The 20,227-nt window shown below is 46.8% G+C and overlaps 1 protein-coding gene across 1 annotated transcript in view; it reads right to left on the minus strand.

The window, feature by feature from the left end:
* Positions 1-1,652: 1,652 nt before the first annotated feature.
* Positions 1,653-20,227, minus strand: part of arid1b (AT-rich interactive domain 1B) — a gene marked incomplete at its 5' end in the record, with an annotated part of 29,583 nt that continues 11,008 nt past the window's right edge. Inside the window, 11 exons of the mRNA XM_071513334.1 lie at positions 1,653-3,066; positions 3,788-4,570; positions 6,209-6,339; positions 7,177-8,014; positions 8,360-8,441; positions 9,667-9,783; positions 10,985-11,135; positions 13,434-13,609; positions 14,677-14,815; positions 15,476-15,695; positions 16,407-16,616. Of these exons, the coding sequence (XP_071369435.1) occupies positions 2,023-3,066; positions 3,788-4,570; positions 6,209-6,339; positions 7,177-8,014; positions 8,360-8,441; positions 9,667-9,783; positions 10,985-11,135; positions 13,434-13,609; positions 14,677-14,815; positions 15,476-15,695; positions 16,407-16,616 (3,891 nt within the window). The remainder of the gene's footprint in view (positions 3,067-3,787; positions 4,571-6,208; positions 6,340-7,176; positions 8,015-8,359; positions 8,442-9,666; positions 9,784-10,984; positions 11,136-13,433; positions 13,610-14,676; positions 14,816-15,475; positions 15,696-16,406; positions 16,617-20,227) is intronic.

Consider the following 20,227-nt stretch of genomic DNA (forward strand, 5'->3'; position numbering starts at 1 on the left):
TATGTCAAGTCAAGTCACAGGTTATGTCAAGTCAAGTCACAGGTTATGTCAAGTCAAGTCACAGGTTATGTCAAGTCAAGTCACAGGTTATGTCAAGTCAAGTCACAGGTTATGTTAAGTCAAGTCACAGGTTATGTTAAGTCAAGTCGAGTCCTTAGTTAAGGCAAGTCAAGTCCCAAGACAAGTCACTTTTTGTCATATCAGGCTAACGTTAGCAAGCTACAGAGTTGTGAGAGAACAGATTGTATCTGGCTAACGTTAGCTAACATCAGCGCTCACAGACTTACCGATCTAGTCTAGAGCAGGAGGGAGTAACGACTAACGAGTGCTTCTGTTGAAAAACACGTCAGGTAGCGAGGAGCTTGACTGACAGGTTCGTCATCCAATCAGGACGATGTTCCCAGTGTGCGCTCGCAGACCGGCTAACGTTACACACTACAGACACTTGGAATGAGAACACTGACAACACTGAACATTTTTATATTTTATATTTTATATTTAAACTTAAAACATAAAATGAACACAAACAAGTCATTCGAGTCATCATGTCTCAAGTCAAGTCACGAGTCTTTAACTTCCAAGTCCAAGTCGAGTCTCAAGTCATTTACTTTCTGTCAAGTGAAGTTGCAAGTCATCAAAACAGTGACTCGAGTCCACATCTCTGCCATCAGACACTTTCAGACCGCATCGGCACCCGACGCCGTTACCATGACGACAGCGGAAACCGTTCTTCCCTGCTTACAAAACCAGCCGTGAGCTGCGTTCACAGTGCTCAACCAGAGTTCATGTACCTTTATTCTTTAACATGTCGTGGAACATATAGAGGATAAAGATCTCATACTGAATAAACAACGTTTCGTCAAATCAAAAGAGGAGACGTTCTGGATGTAGATATTTTTCTTTTTTTTTTTTTCTCTTTACATTTGTTATAACTGTTTGAAGTCGTGTTGAAGACAGTCCGTCCTGTACAGAGAGTCTGTCCCGCGGTCTGGATCGTCTCCACGTCGTCCGGCATCGGGACGTCCCGCAGACATCCTGAAACCGCTTGTTTTCTTTTTTTTTTTTTTAAATACAGAAAAAAAAAAAAAAAAAAAAGTCTTCACCTCCTCTGAAGAGCGGAACTAAAAGATTCATATTCAGATGAGCAGGATTTTGTGATTATAAATGACGACCGTTAACTCGTCACCCGGTTTGAACACAATCTGTTGGTGGAGAGGGAGGAACCGGACGCTCGAAATGTACAACTTCTATTTACAGGAAGAGGATGATGATGATGAAGAAGAGGCTGAGGGGAAAGAAAAGATTAAGAAAAAAAGTGACGAAGCCCCCCCCCCCCCCCCCCCCTCCGCTTTATACTGCTGTGGTTACGCAATACTGATGGTCAAATTGCAGATGGTCAAAATAATTCACATTTATCAACCCCCCCCCCCCCCCCCCCCCCCTCCCAAAAACCCAAAACAAGCCAGAAAGTCCTATTGCACAACAGGTCGCTTCACCCAGAACAAGGAACATGTACTGAATATTATTATGAGCAAAGTCAGTGTTTCCTCTGTCATCACATGACAAAAGGCCTATCTACAACATGGGTCACTATTTAAATTAATCTGCCCTCCCCCCTCCCTCCCTCCTGCCCCCCCGATCCCCTTACAGACTAGCGAACAGAAAAACCCCACAGAGAAGAAACCAACCACATCCATTTAGAAAACATCAGAAGAAGAAGAAGCGGAGCGTTCTCCTCCGCCACACGCCGACTTTGGTTAAAACAAAACAAACAAAACAAACAAAAAAAAACAAACTGACAAAATTAAAAGAATAGAAAAAAATTAAAAATACCAAGTATTAAATATTTTTGTATTAAAATTACTTAAAAATCCCAAATAAACATTTGCGGATGGAGCCGAGGAGCTATATATATTCTATATATATTCATTTGTATGTAAAAACATTTTTTGCGTTCTTTTCTTTAAATAAAAATATAATAGGAGCCGGTTCCCACCGAGCGCGCTCCGTGGCGGTGTGATGTCACGAGCGTCCGATCTTAAACAAAACTTCACACATGACGGACGCCACGGAGGATCCGAGCGCGGCGGACAGCGAGACGTCCAGCAGGCGGCTCTCGTGCAGAACGAACTCCGTCCGGTTCTCCTCCACCTCGGCCATGGCCAGCAGAGCCTTGGCGGCGCGGCACATCATGTTGGCGCTGGGCGGGTCGGGTGGGGCGGGGCGCGGCGGGCCGGGCGCCGCCTGCCGGTACTGAGCCGCCGCCGCGCCGTCCTCCAGGAAGCCGATCAGAGTTCCCACGCTGCCTTTCTGCAGGGCGACGGCCCGCGCCGCCGCCGGGTCGCCCCGCGCCAGGTCGGACAGGACGGCCACCGCCATCTCGCGGCACACCTGGCTCGTCCGCTCGCCCACGTGCCGCACCAGCGCCGCGAACAGCTGCTCCTGGCGGCGGAAGGGCGGCGTGGCGAGCAGCAGGTCCACGTTGCCGTCCCGCACGCTCAGCTTGCACAGGCACTCCAGCGCCAGCCGGCGGGGCGAGAGCGAGGAGCGGCCGCCCGCCGACGGGAACGGGTCCCGGGCCTCGGCGGACGGGCAGACGGTCCAGTGCAGCAGGCCGTCCAGCACCGGCAGGCACACGCTCTCGGGGTACGGGGACAGGTCCAGCCGGCCCGAGATGTTGGCCAGCGTCACCAGAGCGTTCTCCCGCAGCGCCGCCAGGCAGTCCCGCCGCCACTCGTCCCGCCGCCGCTCGTCCCGGCCGCGCTCCGGGCCGCGCTCCTCCTCCTCCCGCCGGTAGCCGGGCGGCGCTCGTCTCCGGGGCGGGTGGCGGTGGTGCAGCAGCACCAGCCGGCCCAGGATCAGCACCAGGCCCGGGTGCCGGGACATGTCCGAGTCGTTTCCGGGGACGAAGGACAAGCCGCGCACGATGTTGGAGACGCAGACGCAGCGGCGGGACAGGGCGTCCTGCCACGACTCGGCCGTGGAGAGCGGCGCCTCGTCCCAGCGGCGGGGCTCGTCCTCCAGGGGGCTGATGGGACGCCGAGACGCCGACCTCTGAGCTTTACCCTCCCACGGAAAGCCTGCAGCAGGACAAGGAGGAGGACAGACAGCTGTGATGACAGGCACTTCACCATGTTTATCAATATTAATGCTGCAACAAATAATCCATACATTTTAAAATATATTTATATCTATTTTTTTCTGGGTTATATAGAAATCACTGAGACTTGGGAGGGAGTCTCCATGATGGAGGAACATTGTGGAATTGTCTGTTAGTAATAAAGTCTAAATAAAGTTACCGTATTTCCTCTAATAGTGGCCGGTAGTCAATTAAAGGTCGGGTCTCTGATAATGTCCGGGGAAAAAACAACGGTGGATACCGGTAAACTCCTGGTGCCTCTTATATAATGTAACTGTAGTTTGTAGTAACGTACAAGTGCCACAAGATGGCAGTATGCCACAAGACGGCTCGACCGGAGGAAGTCTCTGGAGCGTGCCGTCGTCCATTACCGTAATTATCGGTACCCCAACAGAAACAGATCAGAAAACAAGGAGGCTTCGTACTAAAATATGAGCAAATATACTTATCAAACAGAGGGAATTAGAAATAAAGGCCTGTCTCTAATATAAGCCTGCTTCCAATAAAGGCCTGGTACCCTCTGCAGCTGAGGGAAATAAAGGCCTGGGCCAATATTAGAGGAAATACGGTAATAAAGTTGAAATCTGTACCAAGCAGCTGGAAGCAGAGAGCAGGAGAGTCTTTACCTCGCTGTGGGTCGGGCCGGGCGCTCGGCGCGTCGTCCTCGGCGGCGGTCGGGTTCATCTCCCCCCCCTCCCCCCTCTCCTCCTCCTCCTCCTCCTCCCCCTCCTCCTCCTCCTCCTCTTCCTCCTCCTCCCCCTCCGGCGGGTGGGGGGGGTCGGCGTCCCCCCTGCGCAGCTCGAAGTGTGTCTGGATGTGTTTGGTGGAGTCTCCGCCCCCGGCCTGCCAGTGCAGCAGGCCGCTGCTGAAGCCGTCTGAGCGGTGGAGCTCCGCCCAGCGCCGCTCCGCCGCCTCCTCCTCCCCCCCCTCCTCCCCCTCCTCCACCTTGACGGGCAGCCGGTCGTACCTGCTGGCCTGTCTGGGTCGGGGTTCTGCCGGGTCCGGGAGCCGGCCGGGCTTCAGCCGCTCCGACGCTCCGCCCCCCTCCTCCTCCTCCTCCTCCTGCTCCTCCTTTATGACAGGAGCGTCGTCTTTCCTCTCCTCCTTCTCCTCCTCGGTGTTGACAGCAGGAGCAGCCGTGAGGAGCGCCACCAATGACTCCTCCTCCTCCTCCTCCGGCGACTTCCTGGGTATCCTCTGCTCCTCCCGTGATTGGTCGTCGGGCTGTGGAGCGGCGGGCGGCTCCTCCTCCTCCTCTTCCTCCTCCTCCTCCTCCTCCTCCTCCTCCTCCTCCTCGGGGGGGTCGGTGCGGGGGAAGGGGAGGGGCTCCGGCCGGCCCTCGCTCCCCACCTCGTACTCCTCCAGGATGCCGAAGATCTGGATGAGGCAGCGGCGGTAATACTCCACCACCAGCTCCAGGAAGCCAGGGAGCTGCAGGAGAACAGGATCCAGAGAGACCCACCGATGATCAGAGTGAACGCTCATGTGTTATTAATTAGTTATTTACTCTCCAAGTAAGAAAACAAATTGTCCAACAGCTTTTATTTCCCATTATTGATTATGGTGATGTCATACACCCGAACACCTCTGAAACACATCTTCAGCCTTTCAATGTAGTTTATAATAATATCTGTAGATCACTGCATCACTGTTTCATGTCTGATCCATTTAACTGGCTCCCACTTCTCTCTAGGAGACATTTTCATTGGTTGCTCTTTGTTTTCAAATGCATTTACTTTAACTGTCCTTTATACCTAAAACAGCTTTTAGTTCCATTCGGATCATCATATTCACTTTGACACACTCAGCAACCTTTTTTTATTGTGCCTAGAATATTTAAAGAAATTGGGAGACATGTGTAACAACGCATTATGTAATAAATTTTCACTTCATTATGTAATAACACCCGCATTTTGTAATACACAGCCTGAACGCAATATGTAATAAATTTATCTGCATTTTGTAATAAATTATTACATTACATTGCGGTGGTTATTGCAAAAATATGGGAGTTGCACTTTTTTTTTTATGATAATTTTTTTGATAATGCACTGAATTATAACATTTTCATCATAAAAAAGTACAACCCCTCGCATTTTGTAATAACCACCGCAATATGTAATAATTTATTACAAAATGCGGAGAAATTTATTACATATTGCGTTCAGGCTGTGAATTACAAAATGCGGGTGTTATTCCATAATGAAGTGAAAATGTATTACATTTTGTCGAGTTATTACATAATGCGTTGTTACAGACGTGCTTTTAGGTTTAAAGCACCGTCAGACTGGAATAATTTGCCGAACTCATTTCCATCGATTACTTCTTTCCATAACTTCAGGTCTTCTTTGCTTGTTCACCTTAAATCTACTTGTTCTTGTTTTTGATTGTATTTATTTTTATTTTTAGTTTCTAAGTAGACTCAGTACTTTGACATAATGCTATTTGGTCTGTTCATTTATTTTATTTCTCCTTCATTCTTTGTACTGATGACACTTGTAACAGATGTAGCGGGTGTGGTCTGGGATGGTGTGAGAGCCCTTATGTGTGTGTGTGTGTCCTTGTAAATGTTACTATGTTGATTGTTTTGTGTCGTTGCATTATTTAATTTATTATCATTATTATTATTTATGTATTTTGTTTTGTTTATATGTTGTTAACTTCTATGTTTTGTGCCTGAGGACCCCCTCCAAAACCAGATGGTGCATCTCAAGGGGTTTTTCCTCGAATTTCAATTTTGAAATAAATGTGTGAGACTCCTCTCCTCAGATCTCACCATGTTATGAATGTAAATAATGTCTGTAACCATGGTAACGTTTACTTCCGACCAATATGGCGGCTTCCATCGCCTGTGTTTTCAGTTCACTTGACACCAGTAACACCAGTACCCAGAGGTGTCAGTCTATCCATAAGATCTTAATAAAGTCACATGTGAGTTTTATGTGTGTGTGTGTGTGTATGTGTGTGTGTGTGTGTGTGTGTGTGTGTGTGTGTGTGTGTGTGTGTGTGTGTGTGTGTGTGTGTGTGTGTGTGTGTGTGTGTGTGTGTGTGTGTGTGTGTGTGTCTGACCTGTGTGAGGCTGAAGGAGCTCACGGTGCTGTCGTCGTACAGCAGGATGTTGATGGTGTCCAGAGCCCAGCTGCTCTCCGCCAGCAGGCCCGACTTCAGTGACATCATCACCCGCCACGCCTCCGGGGTTCCTGATTGGACGAGTTCAATCACAGAGCTTCAACAGAGAGAACAGGTGTTCCCATTCAAAACAACAGTAGTGACGGTTTATAACTTTCTAAATATGTAAGTATATCCACGTTCACAGGAATGTTCCAGGTTTTTAAATTTCATATAATGACCAAATATGAAATGATTTCAAACACAGACTTTTTTTCTAGACCTTGATTACCTTCTAGGATTTGAAGGTTTAAACTGTTTAGCTGAACATTATTTAACACTTTAACTAATATCTAGGGCTGGGCGATAATTCGCTATTATCGTTTATCGTCTTTCAGTGGAATCATATTGTGATGATATGAAGATATTTTAATATCGTGACACATTTCTGCTGTCTGAATTGATGATGACAAGCAAATTTTACTTAAAAACTCCGATAAAATGAGGTATGGTAGGAAAATTATTTGAATATTTCTGTTTTGTTTGACATCACACCTAACATCACCATTCGGTTCAATGAGATGAACATTAATTTGATTATTTAACGTGATTTTGCATACATGAACCATATCGTGATATATATTGATATCGAGAAAAATCCTTATGATTATCGTGATATTGATTTCAACCATATCGCCCAGCCCTACTAATATCACTGTATGACAACTAGAGGATCCAGTCTGTAAAGTCTCATTAGTAAAACAAGGACTTTAGTTTCCTTCTGTCCTTCATGGGTATTGACTCTGTGCCGTCCATCATGTAGAGAGAACAGGTTTCTCTCTGTAGCATGATGTGTGTGTGTGTGTGGTGTGTGTGTGTGTGTGGTGTGTGTGTGTGGTGTGTGTGTGGTGTGTGTGTGTGTGTCTGACCGATGTCCTTGGCGGTGAGTCGGCGTCGGGGCTTCAGTTTGGGCTGTGTGGCCTCGACGGAGCCGGGGGGGAAGCTGACGTCCCTCTGCAGGAGGGGGAGTCCCGGGCCGGGGGCGGGGCCCGGAGCGGGGCCGGGGCCGGGGCCGGGGGCGGGGCCGGGGCCGGGGGCGGGGCCCGGCACGCCCGCCTTCTTCATGGAGGCCATGTAGGGGGCGCTGTTGGGCGACAGGGAGCCGCCCAGCGGCCGGGGGAAGGAGGAGGGGCTGAGGGCGCGGGCGGCGTGGTTGGGGAGGGCGGGGCTGGGCTGGAAGGAGGAGGGGGGGGGCTGTCTGGAGGGCAGGGGGGGCATGGAGGGGGAGGAGGAGGCGGAGTGGGAGGGGGAGGGGTAGGGGGGCTGGCGCTGGCCGGGGGGCCACTGCGCCTCCGGGGGGGCCCTGCCCTCCGGGTCGTCCCCTCGGCCCAGGCCGGGGTAGGCGGGGCCCTGGCCCTGCCGGCCGGGGCCGGGGTACGGGTAGCCCCCGTCTGTCCTGGGGTGCCACATGTTGGCCTGCGGCCCGTCAGAGGGGCCGCCGGAGACGGGCGGGGGCCCCGCTCCCATCATGCCGTGCTGCGGGGGCCCCTGGCCGCCCGGCGGCAGGCGGTCCCGGCCGTACGGGTACGGGTACTGGCCCTGCACCGGACGCCGCTCGGGGCCCATGTAGCCCCCCCCCGCCCCCCCTCCCCCTCCGTACGGGCCGAACACCTCGGGCTGCTGGGAGCCGTACTGCTGGACCCCGAACGCCTCGCCCTCGTGACGCTTAGCGGGGGGGTACAGGCCCTCCACCGGACGCTTGTAGCCCTGCACACACACACACACACACACACACACACACACCACACACACACACACACACACACACACACACACACACAGAAGGAAACTGTCATCTTTCCACACAGACGTTTTTTTAATTTCAATGTGACGACCGGGATGAAAACAATTCTGTTCATTCTTGGGACGTGGAGATGTTGGACCAGCAGAGTCATGAAGACACACAGAGAGAGACTGTTTCACTGTTGACCTCTGACCTCTGTGTAGATCTTTGCATCCCTACTGCAAACAGGTATTAGTGCTGAATAAGGATACTGTCTATTAAATGTGGTTTAGAGCAGAGTGAGCGCCCCCTGCGCCCCAGATGCTGACCTGCTGCGGCGGGTACAGGGGCTGATGGGAAGTGTAGGCCATGCTGTGAGGATACTGCTGGCTGAAGCCGTCGTGTCCGTGCCTGAGCGGGAAGAGAAGACAACAGACAGGAGGAGTGTGTCAGTGTGTTCCTACAGTCAGGTCAATCTGTATTTACACAGGGAGTACTACTGCATACTACAGCAAGTACTACTGCATACTACAGCAAGTACTACTGCACACTACATGTTGGAGCCATTATGCCTTTCTTTGGAGTATTCTCTTTATTCTTTATTCTACTACTGAGATTTGTTGCTATTTTGGATTGTTTACATATACTAATGTTACATGTGTATCTTTTAGTCCAGAGTACCCCACCTTGCTTTAGTCCTGAGAATTGCATGGGGAGGGGAGGGGCTATGTTCAGGTGTGTCAGGTAAGATAGACCAGGAAGTAGGAAATGGTTGGGGAAATGTTTGGTGAGGGACTAGGAAGGGCGGACATTTTCTTTGAACCACATTAGTTTTGAATCCTGATTTATCTTCTTGATCCTTCTTTATTTTTTCCTGAAAAGGACAAAGTGAAAAAGACTGATTTGCATTTTTTGAACTGCCCTGATCATTTTTGGAAGTATTTAATAAATACTTTTATACTATTTTTTTCAATATAACTCGGACTCACTGGATTCTTCTTGGATGTGCGTGTCAAAGTGTACCTAGTCCCACCAATAACGGAAAACAATATGGAATGGAAAACAAAAAAAGCCGATACACTACAGCAAGTACTACTGCATACTACAGCAAGTACTACTGCATACTACAGCAAGTACTACTGCATACTACAGCAAGTACTACTGCATACTACAATATCTTTCTCAAGTAGAAGTTATTGTGGTGAAATTTTATTAAAGTCGAAGAAGAATTACTGGTGTAAAAAACTACTAAAAGTAAAAAGAAAGTAAGTAAAAGTAACCCATTTAAAGTGTACTGAGAGTGTATGATACTTTCAGAATATAGTTAAGTAAAATTACTGATTAAAGAAAGAAATACAAGTAGAGAAAGGTTCGGTGTGTGTCGGTGTGTGTCAGTGTGTGAGTGTGTGTCAGTGTGTGTCGGTGTGTGTCAGTGTGTGAGTGTGTGTCAGTGTGTGTCGGTGTGTGTCAGTGTGTGAGTGTGTGTCGGTGTGTGTCAGTGTGTGAGTGTGTGTCAGTGTGTGTGAGTGTGTGTCAGTGTGTGGGTGTGTGTCGGTGTGTGTCGGTGTGTGTCGGTGTGTGTCAGTGTGTGTCGGTGTGTGTCAGTGTGTGTCGGTGTGTGTCAGTGTGTGTGTACCTCTGCTGTGGGTATCTGTTGGCAGGATACATGCCGGGCTCGTTCCCAGACGGAGCCATGCTGTTCTGTCCTGCAGGGGGCGCCAAGCCTCCGTCTGGACCAATCACATGCTCCGTTCTGCGGGACACACACGACACAGAGTTAGTCTGATGGTTAACGGGGGGTGGGGGGGGTGGGGGGGGTTGATTTCCCCTCCGACTGCTTTTCCCATCATGCCTTTTGTTTTACTCACAGACCTGACCCTCACATCTCGGAATCAGTTCTGTTATAAACAGAATTTTCTTTATTTTTTACTATTTTCCACATTTTAGAATAATCGTTAAGACATCAAATCTATGAAATGACACAAATGGAATTCTGCAGCAACCAAAATACAGGGTTCCTACACATTTTCAATTAAAAAATTCCATACTTTTTCCAGACCTTGATTTGTTTTGAAGATTTTGTCTGGTGTTCAATATGATTTACGCAGATAGACATCTTGCCCCTGCTAACTAGCTCATATCACTGTATAGATGAAGATTGTTCTTCACAGCAACAAATATCAGAATATGTGAGATGATTGGCAGGGTTCCTACACGCTTTCCATTTTAAAATTCCATATTTTTCCCAGACCCTATGTTCTTGACTGGATTTGATTTTGGTGGGTATTTGATATAATGCATGCTGACAGCGGCTGGGTAATAAGAGCGTCCCTCTATCTGAACATTATTCTGCACATCAACAAAAACTGTGGACTCAAAGTGGCTCTACAACAACATAAAAGCTAGAATTATGTGTGTATCGGACCTGAACCGCAACATTTTCCATACTTTTCCAGACATTTTTTTTAAAATCCCAAACTATTCAAGACCTGGAAATGATCAAATTCATTTTTAATACTTTTCCAGACTTTCCAGACCTGCGTAGGAACCCTGAAAAAATCGTTAAACAAATCAAAACTATCAAATATTTTAGATTCTTTGCCTTGATGGAAAGGCAAAGGCTTTGGAAAGAATTCATGCATAGGATCAACTTCACTATTTATTTGTCTAAGAAACTCATTTCAAGCATTTAAGCAGAAGACTGTAGATCAAAATGCCTTTAAGAGAATGAAACACAGAAGAGTCAGTCAGGTGTCCAGACTGGTGACTGGTAGTGTAGGCAGTTTGGAACCAGAACTAAATTAGAACCGGTTCTCGATACCCAGCCCGACTCACAGAACAATAAAACTGAACTGAAAGCCTGAACTGAGAGCAGTGCAGAAAAACCTTCTGAGACAGACACTAGGCTTCAGACACACGGGGGTCACGTTGAGGCCGGCGGGACGGCAGCCTACCTCCGCTCGTAGCCGGGTCCGTAGGGGAACTGGGGTCTGGGGCCGCCGCCCAGCCCGGGCAGGGGTCCGGAGGGCGGCCCGCGGGGGAACACGTCCTGCATGGCACCGCTGGGCAGCTGGCCCGGACCGAAGGCCTCGCCCGGCCCCGGACCTGCAGACAGACAGGAGGACAGACAGACAGACAGACAGACAGACAGGAGGGAGAGACAGACAGACAGACAGACAGGAGGGACAGACAGAGGGACAGACAGACAGACAGGAGGGACAGACAGACAGGAGGGACAGACAGAGGGACAGACAGAGGGACAGACAGACAGACAGAGGGACAGACAGACAGGAGGGACAGACAGACAGACAGACAGACAGAGGGACAGACAGACAGGAGTGTGAGCAGGGTTCAGGGCGACCGTGTCGTTGCCTTCAGGACCCCGAGGCTTTGGAACGCCTTTTAAAATTCGGCTCAAAACATTCATTTTCATCTGTATGTAACAAGTGTTATTATCTTTATTATTATTTATTTTTTTATATTTAATTTGCCTTGCATATGAAATGTGCTGTATAAATTGTCTTGCCTTACTTCTTTTAAATCATTTCTTAAAGCCCTTTTTCTTAGTATTTATTTTGTTTTTTTATTTTACAGTCATCCTCTCTCCTCCTCCTCGGTCCTCTTCTCTTAATTTAATTCCTGTTTCCCATTGTTCAATTCTGCTTTTATTTTGACAGTCAAAGCACTCTGTAAACTCTGTTTTTAAAGGTTCTATGTAAATAAAGTTATTATTATGTCTCTGTCCCTTCTCATCCTGACTGATGGCGTTAATGAGGCTAATAACGAGGCGGTTCATGCTTTGCCCACCGGGGGGCAGCAGAGCCTCAGGACAGAGGGTTTCAGACTGCAGGAGCTCCAGCTGCTGCAGGACTGAACCTGGACCAGGCAGAGACATGATGCTTCAGTCCAGACCAGCGTTCACCAGTCCTGAGTCCAGCTGCTCTGCTGTCCCACCTGCTAGTTCACCTGGTGTCTCTAGTTTACATCAGTCGCTGATTAGATGGGTAGAATCTGGAGGACCAGGATTGAGAACCGCTGGTCTAGACATGAGACTGTTGGTCATTCTTGGTGGTTCCGGACTCTTGAACGGTAGTGTGGCCTACTGTTTTTATTGTATCTCTGTTTGTTTTTGTTTTTTTAGTTGTACCTGTTTATCTCTTGTATTACCTTTTATTCGTATTTTTTATATATTTTCTTTTTCAGCACACTTTTATATAAAGTTCGATCTGTTTTTAATTGTATCTCTGTTTGTTTGTGTGTTTTTAGCTGTACCTGTTTACCTCATATATTACCTTATATATATTTATTCCTATTTTCTATTATATATATTTTTTTTAGTTTATTTTTATTTTTCTATCATTCATTGTGGTAGTTTCACGTCACTGCTTTTGGGTTTTATTGTATGTAAAGCACTTTGTAAACATAATTTTTGGAAAAGTGCTAAACAAATTTTTAAGTTATTATAATTATTATAATTATTATAATTATATATCGTCTTTTACAGCAGTGAGACCAGCAGAAACAGCTGGTTTCCCACAGACCCTGTAGACCTGTTGGAGATGGCAGGATGTTGCTCTGTGCTCTACTGCTGCTGCCTTGAGAAAAGCTCATCATTTCAATTTTGATTGTTTATTTTGAGTCTTTTCATGGGATTGACAGTTTCCCTGCTCCTTTAGGCTCATCATTCATGCTGCTAGGAAGCCGCAACACAGACTCAAATCCCACTCTGACTCCCAAATGCAAGACTGTCAGGCTGAAAATAAGCTGCTTTCTTCACTCCGGGAAAAAGGAATTCATACAGAAACTTTTGTTTTCCGCTCGGCAGGCAGCAGGGGAGTTTGGGGGCGGTGTGCGCTGACACAGCAAGCTCTCTATTGGCTGGCAAGTTGTAAACAGGATCAGTCCATTTCCTTCAAAGTAACTGTTTCCTTTACCTAGAGCAGCGCTACATAATGAGGTAAATATATAAGCCTTTTGAACTCACAATGCAAACGTTTGGCTACAGAACACAGAAATTTGTTGATCATTTTATGTCTTTCTGGAGCTCTAACCAGTCAGACCCCATTCACTTCAACTGTTTAGCAGAAAGTGAGATAGTCGCTAACTTGCTGTTTGGTGGCTGTACGAACTTCAGTGGAGTCTCCACTGACATGCATAATACATAATGACAGAATTTAATATTTGGGTGAACTGTTCCTTTAAGAGCTCTGCTTACAAAATGTTTTTTGAGGAGGCATCATCTGTGTTTTTGAAATATTCACTGTTGAATTGCAGCAAAATGGATAGTTAGCGTTCTGGAATGAAACTCTTTGTCTTTTCACACATCAGCACAGTGATATTTTCATCAGTTGTGAGTTTTAGAGTGTGTGTGTGTGTGTGTGTCAGTGTGTTTTTCCTCCTCACCCTTCCTGGCTCCTCCGTACGGGTCTTTGTTGGCGTCGTACTGCATCCTCATGGAGGGGTCTGCTGGACCTCCCGCCTGCTGGTAGGGGCCTCCGGCGGGCCCCGGGCCACGCTTACCGTGGAAGGCCGGATCGTTTCCCTCAGAGAACGGGTCCTGAACGCTCACCCCACTGGTCCTAACAGATAAACCAGGTCAGAGTGAGTGGACTGGGATTCAATATATCAACAAACCATGCAACTCCAACTTTTTTTCTTTTTTCTTGGTTGAATTCATGGAGTTTTCATGGTCATTTATGTATTAATTCAGTTTCATGACCCTTTGCGCCTTGGAACCTGCTAATTGAATTGTAGAATTTCCAAAATACTGAATATTCTTTTCTTTAATCCTCAAAAACATCTTCCTGATACATGGTTTTTGCCCGACAACAGCAACATGTAGCTTTCGTTACATTTGTTAATCATCTCAGAATCAACATCATCGCGGTTTTGAACTGGTTTTAGGTTTTACCTGTCAAATCGTGTTTGTTTTGTCTCTCTAGGCAACTTCTCATCACAAAGTGTTAATTCTACTTGGTGTGCCACCAGGCTCCATCATGGGCCCTTCACCATTTAATTTGTATCTGCTACCTTTAGGGTGGGAAATCATCTGCAAGCATGATACTGTTTTCCATTGTATGCAGACGACACCCAGCTTTATATCTCTGTTAGGTCAGGTAATCTGAGCTCCCTTGACTCCCTTATTAATTAAATCTCTGATATTGATCTATGGATGGTGCATAACTTCTTCAAACTGAACCAAGATAAAAAAAAGGTTTGGTAATTAGAGAAAAGGACCAAAGAGATAAACTTATTTCAAAACTCAAATCTCTCTCAAAATATCAAAACTCGGGCGAGGAATTTTGGTGTTACTGACTGTGACGTAAACTTTGAGCCACACAGGGAATGTAACAACTGCATTTTACCACCTGAGTAACATTGCAAAGGTGAGTTTCATTTCCTGTGGTTCTTTGGCTCCGCCCACTGAGGTTTAACTCAACCAATCAGATTATTTCTATCTCCCAGAAATGTTTGAATAACAACAACTCCAATCTGCATAAGTCAGGCTGATAACACAGGTGTATTTCTCACATAAAAATCTTGCCTAGTCCAGCTTAAATTTCCCATGTTGCCTAGCAGCAGTGGATGTCTTGAATGAATCCAGAGGAAACGCTGGGGTAGACGCTCACTCTGGCCCCTCCCCTACCTGTTTCCCGGCTGGGGGGCCATCTGGCTGAGCGGGGTGGAGGCGGGGGTGGGGGGCTTCAGGTCGCCGGGGGCCTCGGTCAGCGAGCTGCTGCCGCTGGACTGCGGGGTGTTGGGGCCCTGCAGGGAGCCGGAGTTCGCTGCACAGACACACAACAGACAGAGAACCAGCTGAAATACACTGACACACCGTCCCGTAACAGAGAGGTCACAGGTCTGAACCCGGTGACAACCCGCCATACGTCCTGTCAAAGTGTTCTTGAGCGAGGCACTGAATCTGGTTAGAATCTGTTAATAAATGATTTGAATAATTTAAATTTAAAAAAATTGTCGAGGAAAAATAAGAAAAAAATCCAAGGCACTTTCCTCTGTATAAAGTTAAAAAGCCTTTATTCTTGGCTATTTCATGTTAAAATGTTTTAACACGAAAAAATGAAAAAAAAGAGAGAGATCATGGGAAAGTAGGTCAGATTGAGGTCACTGATGTTTACATTCGCACTCTCCTCCCTCCTTCCCCCTCCTCCTGACAGCTCGCTCTGTTTCTCTCTCTCTCTGTCTCATCAGAAGTGTGTGTGTGTGTGTGTGTGTGTGTGTGTGTATTGGGAGGGGGGATTCCTTCTGCTGGCTATCTGACATCATGAAATCATACATTCATGCACACACACACACACACACACACACACACACACACACACACTTGAGCAGAATGGTTCCATCCTCACTACTGTCACTAAGACATAATGAGATGATGGAAGTGATTCTGAGACAGTCAGATGCGTTAGTGTTAGCTGTCTCCTCACCTGGGGAGGGCGGCTGGACCTTGGCCTGGTGTGCCGCAGCTTTCTTGGTGTCCCCTGCGGACCCCGGGGCCTCGGGCGGAGGATCCTCCCCTCGCTCCACCTTACACTCGTAGGCGAACAGGTACTGGATGTACTGCTTCTTCAGAGAGCTGGCCGAGCTGCTGGACGTCCCGACGTTCAGGTGGGTGGACAGCTCCCGCCACTTCTTGTTCTTGTTCACCTGAGAGGATAATGAGGAAATCAACTTTCTAAGTATCACTCTCTCCTCAACCCTCCTTCCAGTGGAGCTGCTCAGTGGCCAACAGTAGAAGACTGTGTAGAAATAGGGTGAAGAAAGTAAACTTGACCAGGGATTCTGGAGCACAGAAAAACGATTTATTAGGTGCAAAACACAACTAACATTTCGACACAGGCAGCATCTTCATCAGAGTCAAAACTCTTATTCAGATTTGACTCTAATGAAGATGCTGCCTGCGTCGAAATGTTAAATTCTAGTTTTTATTGTGAAGCACTTAGTAACCTTGGTTTTAAAAGGTGCTATATAAAGTAAAGTGAAGTGTGGAACTAACTGTAATGTGATACTGTGATCCTGTTGCTCCCTATAGGGAAATTATTTCCTTTTGTCCCCCTCTTGCTCAAAGACAGGCCAGCAGGGAGGATGCTTGTTGATGTGAGTGTCTGAACCCTGGTTCTCCTGTTAAAGGATTCGTTTGTTGATTTTGTTCCTCTATATAATTCCTCTCATCTCTTTTCATCCCTGTAGCACTTGGACCCACAGACAGTATTGTCTCCAGTCAGCTGTCAGTTGAAGCAGCGAGCTCTGCTGCCTCTTGCTGCAACAATGAGTCCAAACTCTTTGTCAGAATATCTCCAAGACTCAGTACGCCGCAGAAAAAATTCCCCGGAGAAATAAAGTTTAAAGGACGCTCACCATGGCCAGGCCTCCGATCTCCCTCACACACAGGTAGAGTCGGCAGAGGTCCAGCGGCTTCTTGCCGACGGCGGGCAGGTTCGGGACGGGCGTCCCCCGCTCCTCCATGAAGGCCAGGTAGCGGTCCACCCACGCCCTCCTCTCCGGCTCCGAGCCCATCTCGTACAGCCGGGTGATCTTCTCGTTGGTCATGGTGGCGACGCTGGGCTTCTGGAGAGACGGGAACACGGAGGGGACAGTCAGGTCCGGGCTATGGATGTGAACACGATGTACAACAACACGGCTGCACAATACATCAAAAAATACAGACGTAGTATTGGCTACCAGGGCAGGAAACGTTTTCATCTTTTCACAGCGGAGAGTGGATTCAAAAATTTCAAAAAACATTTCAAAAAGTCTTTTTCACAATTTTACAAACCAAATATGACTTTTAGAAAGGAACAGGACCTTTGAGCGATGTTGTAGGTAGACCAACATACCAGCCAGCAGCCAAAATTTACCAGAATCAAATTTTAGCTGCTGGCTGATAGTAATGTTTTTCTTTGCAATTCTGTTTTGGTGCTCTCAAAAATCCCTGAATTACAAAAATTATATACCAGAGAAAAACAATTTATTCAAAGTAATCAGATTCTAAGCATTTGTAGCTTAATTCCGCCAATCAACACTTTTGGCACTTTTTAAAGCCATGAAAAAGGAATAATGGAGATAAAACTGTTTCTATGTGTCCTACAACTCATATTACAATATTCTTTGCAATGTGTTTTTTTGACAATATTGTGCAGTCTCACATAACAGCAACTGTCACATACAGTCACATCACATGTAGACAAAACAATAGAACAGTGCTACCCAACCTTTTTCTTTTTAAATGTTTTTGCATTAGTCCCTCCACACTGCAGGCATGGCCCTGCAGGTTCTGGGCATGTGCGTTTCACACCAGCGCTACATACATCTGAATATTTACATCAGCTAAAGTCAATAGTTTCATAATGCTTGCTTTAGCTACTCAGAACTCTAACACTACTCAATTCCCCTGGTTACGTCCCAAGATCTAATTCTCTCTTTAAGGGTGTTTTCACATAGTTCATTAAAGGAACCAAACTCAGTCCTTTTTAAGTGAAGCAAAAAGTGAACCAGCTGCATATGAACTCAGTCCTCTTTGTGTTTGCAAGGTAAGTGGACTTACAAGAGGTCTCAGCTCTCTTTTCAATGGGAATCAATCGGACCACAAAACAGACCACAAACGAACCTAAATCAGACCTCCTGGAGTCTGAGTTTGGTTCGTTTCAGAGGGTCTGAGTTCATTTGACGTGTTCACATATGCACAAAAAATCGCTGAGTTGTTGGACTGAGTCCACTTGAGAGGCTGAAATGGACCAAGTGTGAAAACACCCTGATACAACTCATTTGCCTCAAACGCTCTTTACAACGTGACTTTTTTCAGGGAGTCAGCGGCTCTTTTTGAAGGAAATTTCAACATTTTCAATTTCAGTTTCACATTTATTGTTTTTTTTTCTTCACCTGGTATCTGTCGCAATGCAGAGAACCAACTGTTATCTCAGCATGACAGTTAACCAGAAAACCCTGCTTGTTGACAATGCTCATTCAAACAGACTGGTAGACACGCTAGTTTGTTAGCTTGTGGCTAGCAGTACCCATAAGTCTAGATAAGGAATGCTATATATGGTAACAATGGGTACTAACAGTGCCAGGGTTGGGGGTTCCATTCCCTGTGTAGCCTAATGGGTAGTGCAAGGCATTAACACTGCTAAGGTTAGAGTTTACATACTAAAAATGTGTGGACCCAAGGTTCTGTTAGGCACTTTGGATGAAGGCGTCCACCAAACAGAACCGGCTTCCCACTGTGGCCCTGAGCTAAAATTCCTTGCCTTTTCCATGACTAAATCGGAGCTCTTCCATGACCTGAAAATTTCCCTCCTTCCTGGTTTGTTAATGTTGTTTTTCAGTTTGGTTTCTGAAAACCATCTAATGCCTAGGAACTCGGTTCCAGTCCTCGAGGTCCGGTGTCCCGCAGGGTTTGTTCCTCCCTGATAGTTAATGAACCACACCTGGGATCAGGTAGATACAGACTAGGTCCGTGTTTTAACCTTGCACTGTTTTGAACATTTGCTCCCAACGGTGTCAGGCTTTTCGCAGCGGCTTTTGAGGCGCGTTTGACCCGTTCAGGGTGATTCTACATTTTCATCGGCTTCGTACAAACGTCTGTCACATGGATACACAATTGGATCTGAGAATTCTTCAAGCAGAACGCACAGAATACTGTTTCCTTTTAAACTTCCCGTTTGCTCTGTGTTGGGGCTATTGAATGCGCCCCAGGTGTGGCTCATTAACAAAAAAAGAGGAAAAAAAACCCTGCAGGACACTGGACCTCGAGGACCAGAATTCACTATCAAGGATCCAATCTCGGAACCCATCGTCGACTCTGGGGCAACTGATAGACTCTGGGGGCGACAGCCAATATTTGGGGGTTTCCGGTGTAGCCAGCAGACATCCAGGCCAAGACTTCCTCTTCCGTGCGCCGGTCATTGTTTACAGTCCGATTAGCAACTTGAGACGCGAGAATGGAGTCGGAGTTGAGAGACGACGTCTCATATGCAGATATCTGTTTATAGAGATTAGCCCAAATGTTGTCTGGACCTAAAACACCTACAAAAAGTATCAATGTTTGTGTATTGTGTGGAGAAACGTTCGACTCTGGCTACACTGGAAACTCCGAAATATTGGCCGTCGCCCCCAGAGTCTAATCGTCATCAGACCGATAGACGATGGGTTCCGAGATTGTCAAGGATCTAATGCAACGAATATGTGAAACTAGCTGTAAAATACATTCCTTGACATTCCCGGTCCAGATACTCCATGACCAGTGGGAGCCCTGATGGCAGACCAGGTCCTGTTGGATCAAGGTTGGACCGGGTCTCGAGGTTGGGCAGCACTGCAGTCGACAGTCAACACCAGAACCAGAAGTCTAACCACGCTTTGTGGTTTTCCACGCCATTCAATTCCAGTTGAATGGAGTTAAACACAGTCAGAAACCAACAGCCAGGTCTTAGAAACATGGAGGACGGCACGTTCACATCTGACAGAACCACAGCTGGACCTGCTGCATGGGACTTTCTCATTAACACCGTCAGAGAATCCTGTTTCTGCTTAATGTCTCGCCTCCAATTATTGTGTCTCTCCAAAGCAGCGTGTTCAGGGTTTCTGAACGTTTTCACTGATCAAAGTCCAAGACTACTGGCACAGACCAGTTTAGAAGAGCTGCCATGACATTTTCTAAACCATATGTTCTCCAGGCCTGGAAAACACTATTTTCAAATTTGTTTCGGATTCTCCCAGTTTTCCATGACCATGGGAATCCTGCGTTTGGTGAAATTCATTTGAGGACAAAAAATGAATGCAGTCAGATCATTTCGGAGCCATATTCCAGGCTGTAGATCCGCACAGAGAGGCGGACTGAGGGGAAAACTGTTCCAGAGACTACAAACTCATAGATTCCCATTCAAAACTAGTTCTGTTTTGTGTAGTTGGCAACTCAAATCTCAACATCAAGTTTCGTAGTTTTGTTAACCTTTCATGTTGTTAGTCATGTTGATTTTTCATGTGACTGTCTCTGCTGTCAGCACTGGAAAATTGATTGCTTTTGACTGGCAGCATCACTGGCCAATTACCGTTTTCAATAAGGAAGGGCGAACCGTCAAACTTCATTGACATGTTGCCTTTTAATGAGAAAGTCTCACAATAAACAATGTAGAAAATCACATTTATGTAGAACAAGAAAAAAACAAAAAAGGTTAGACACA

The sequence above is a fragment of the Centroberyx affinis genome, unplaced genomic scaffold (assembly GCF_046629955.1).
Source record: "Centroberyx affinis isolate AG114_WGS23_722 - 3 ecotype Tasmania unplaced genomic scaffold, CSIRO-AGI_Caff_v1 ptg007007l_1, whole genome shotgun sequence".
Lineage (NCBI taxonomy): Eukaryota > Metazoa > Chordata > Actinopteri > Beryciformes > Berycidae > Centroberyx > Centroberyx affinis.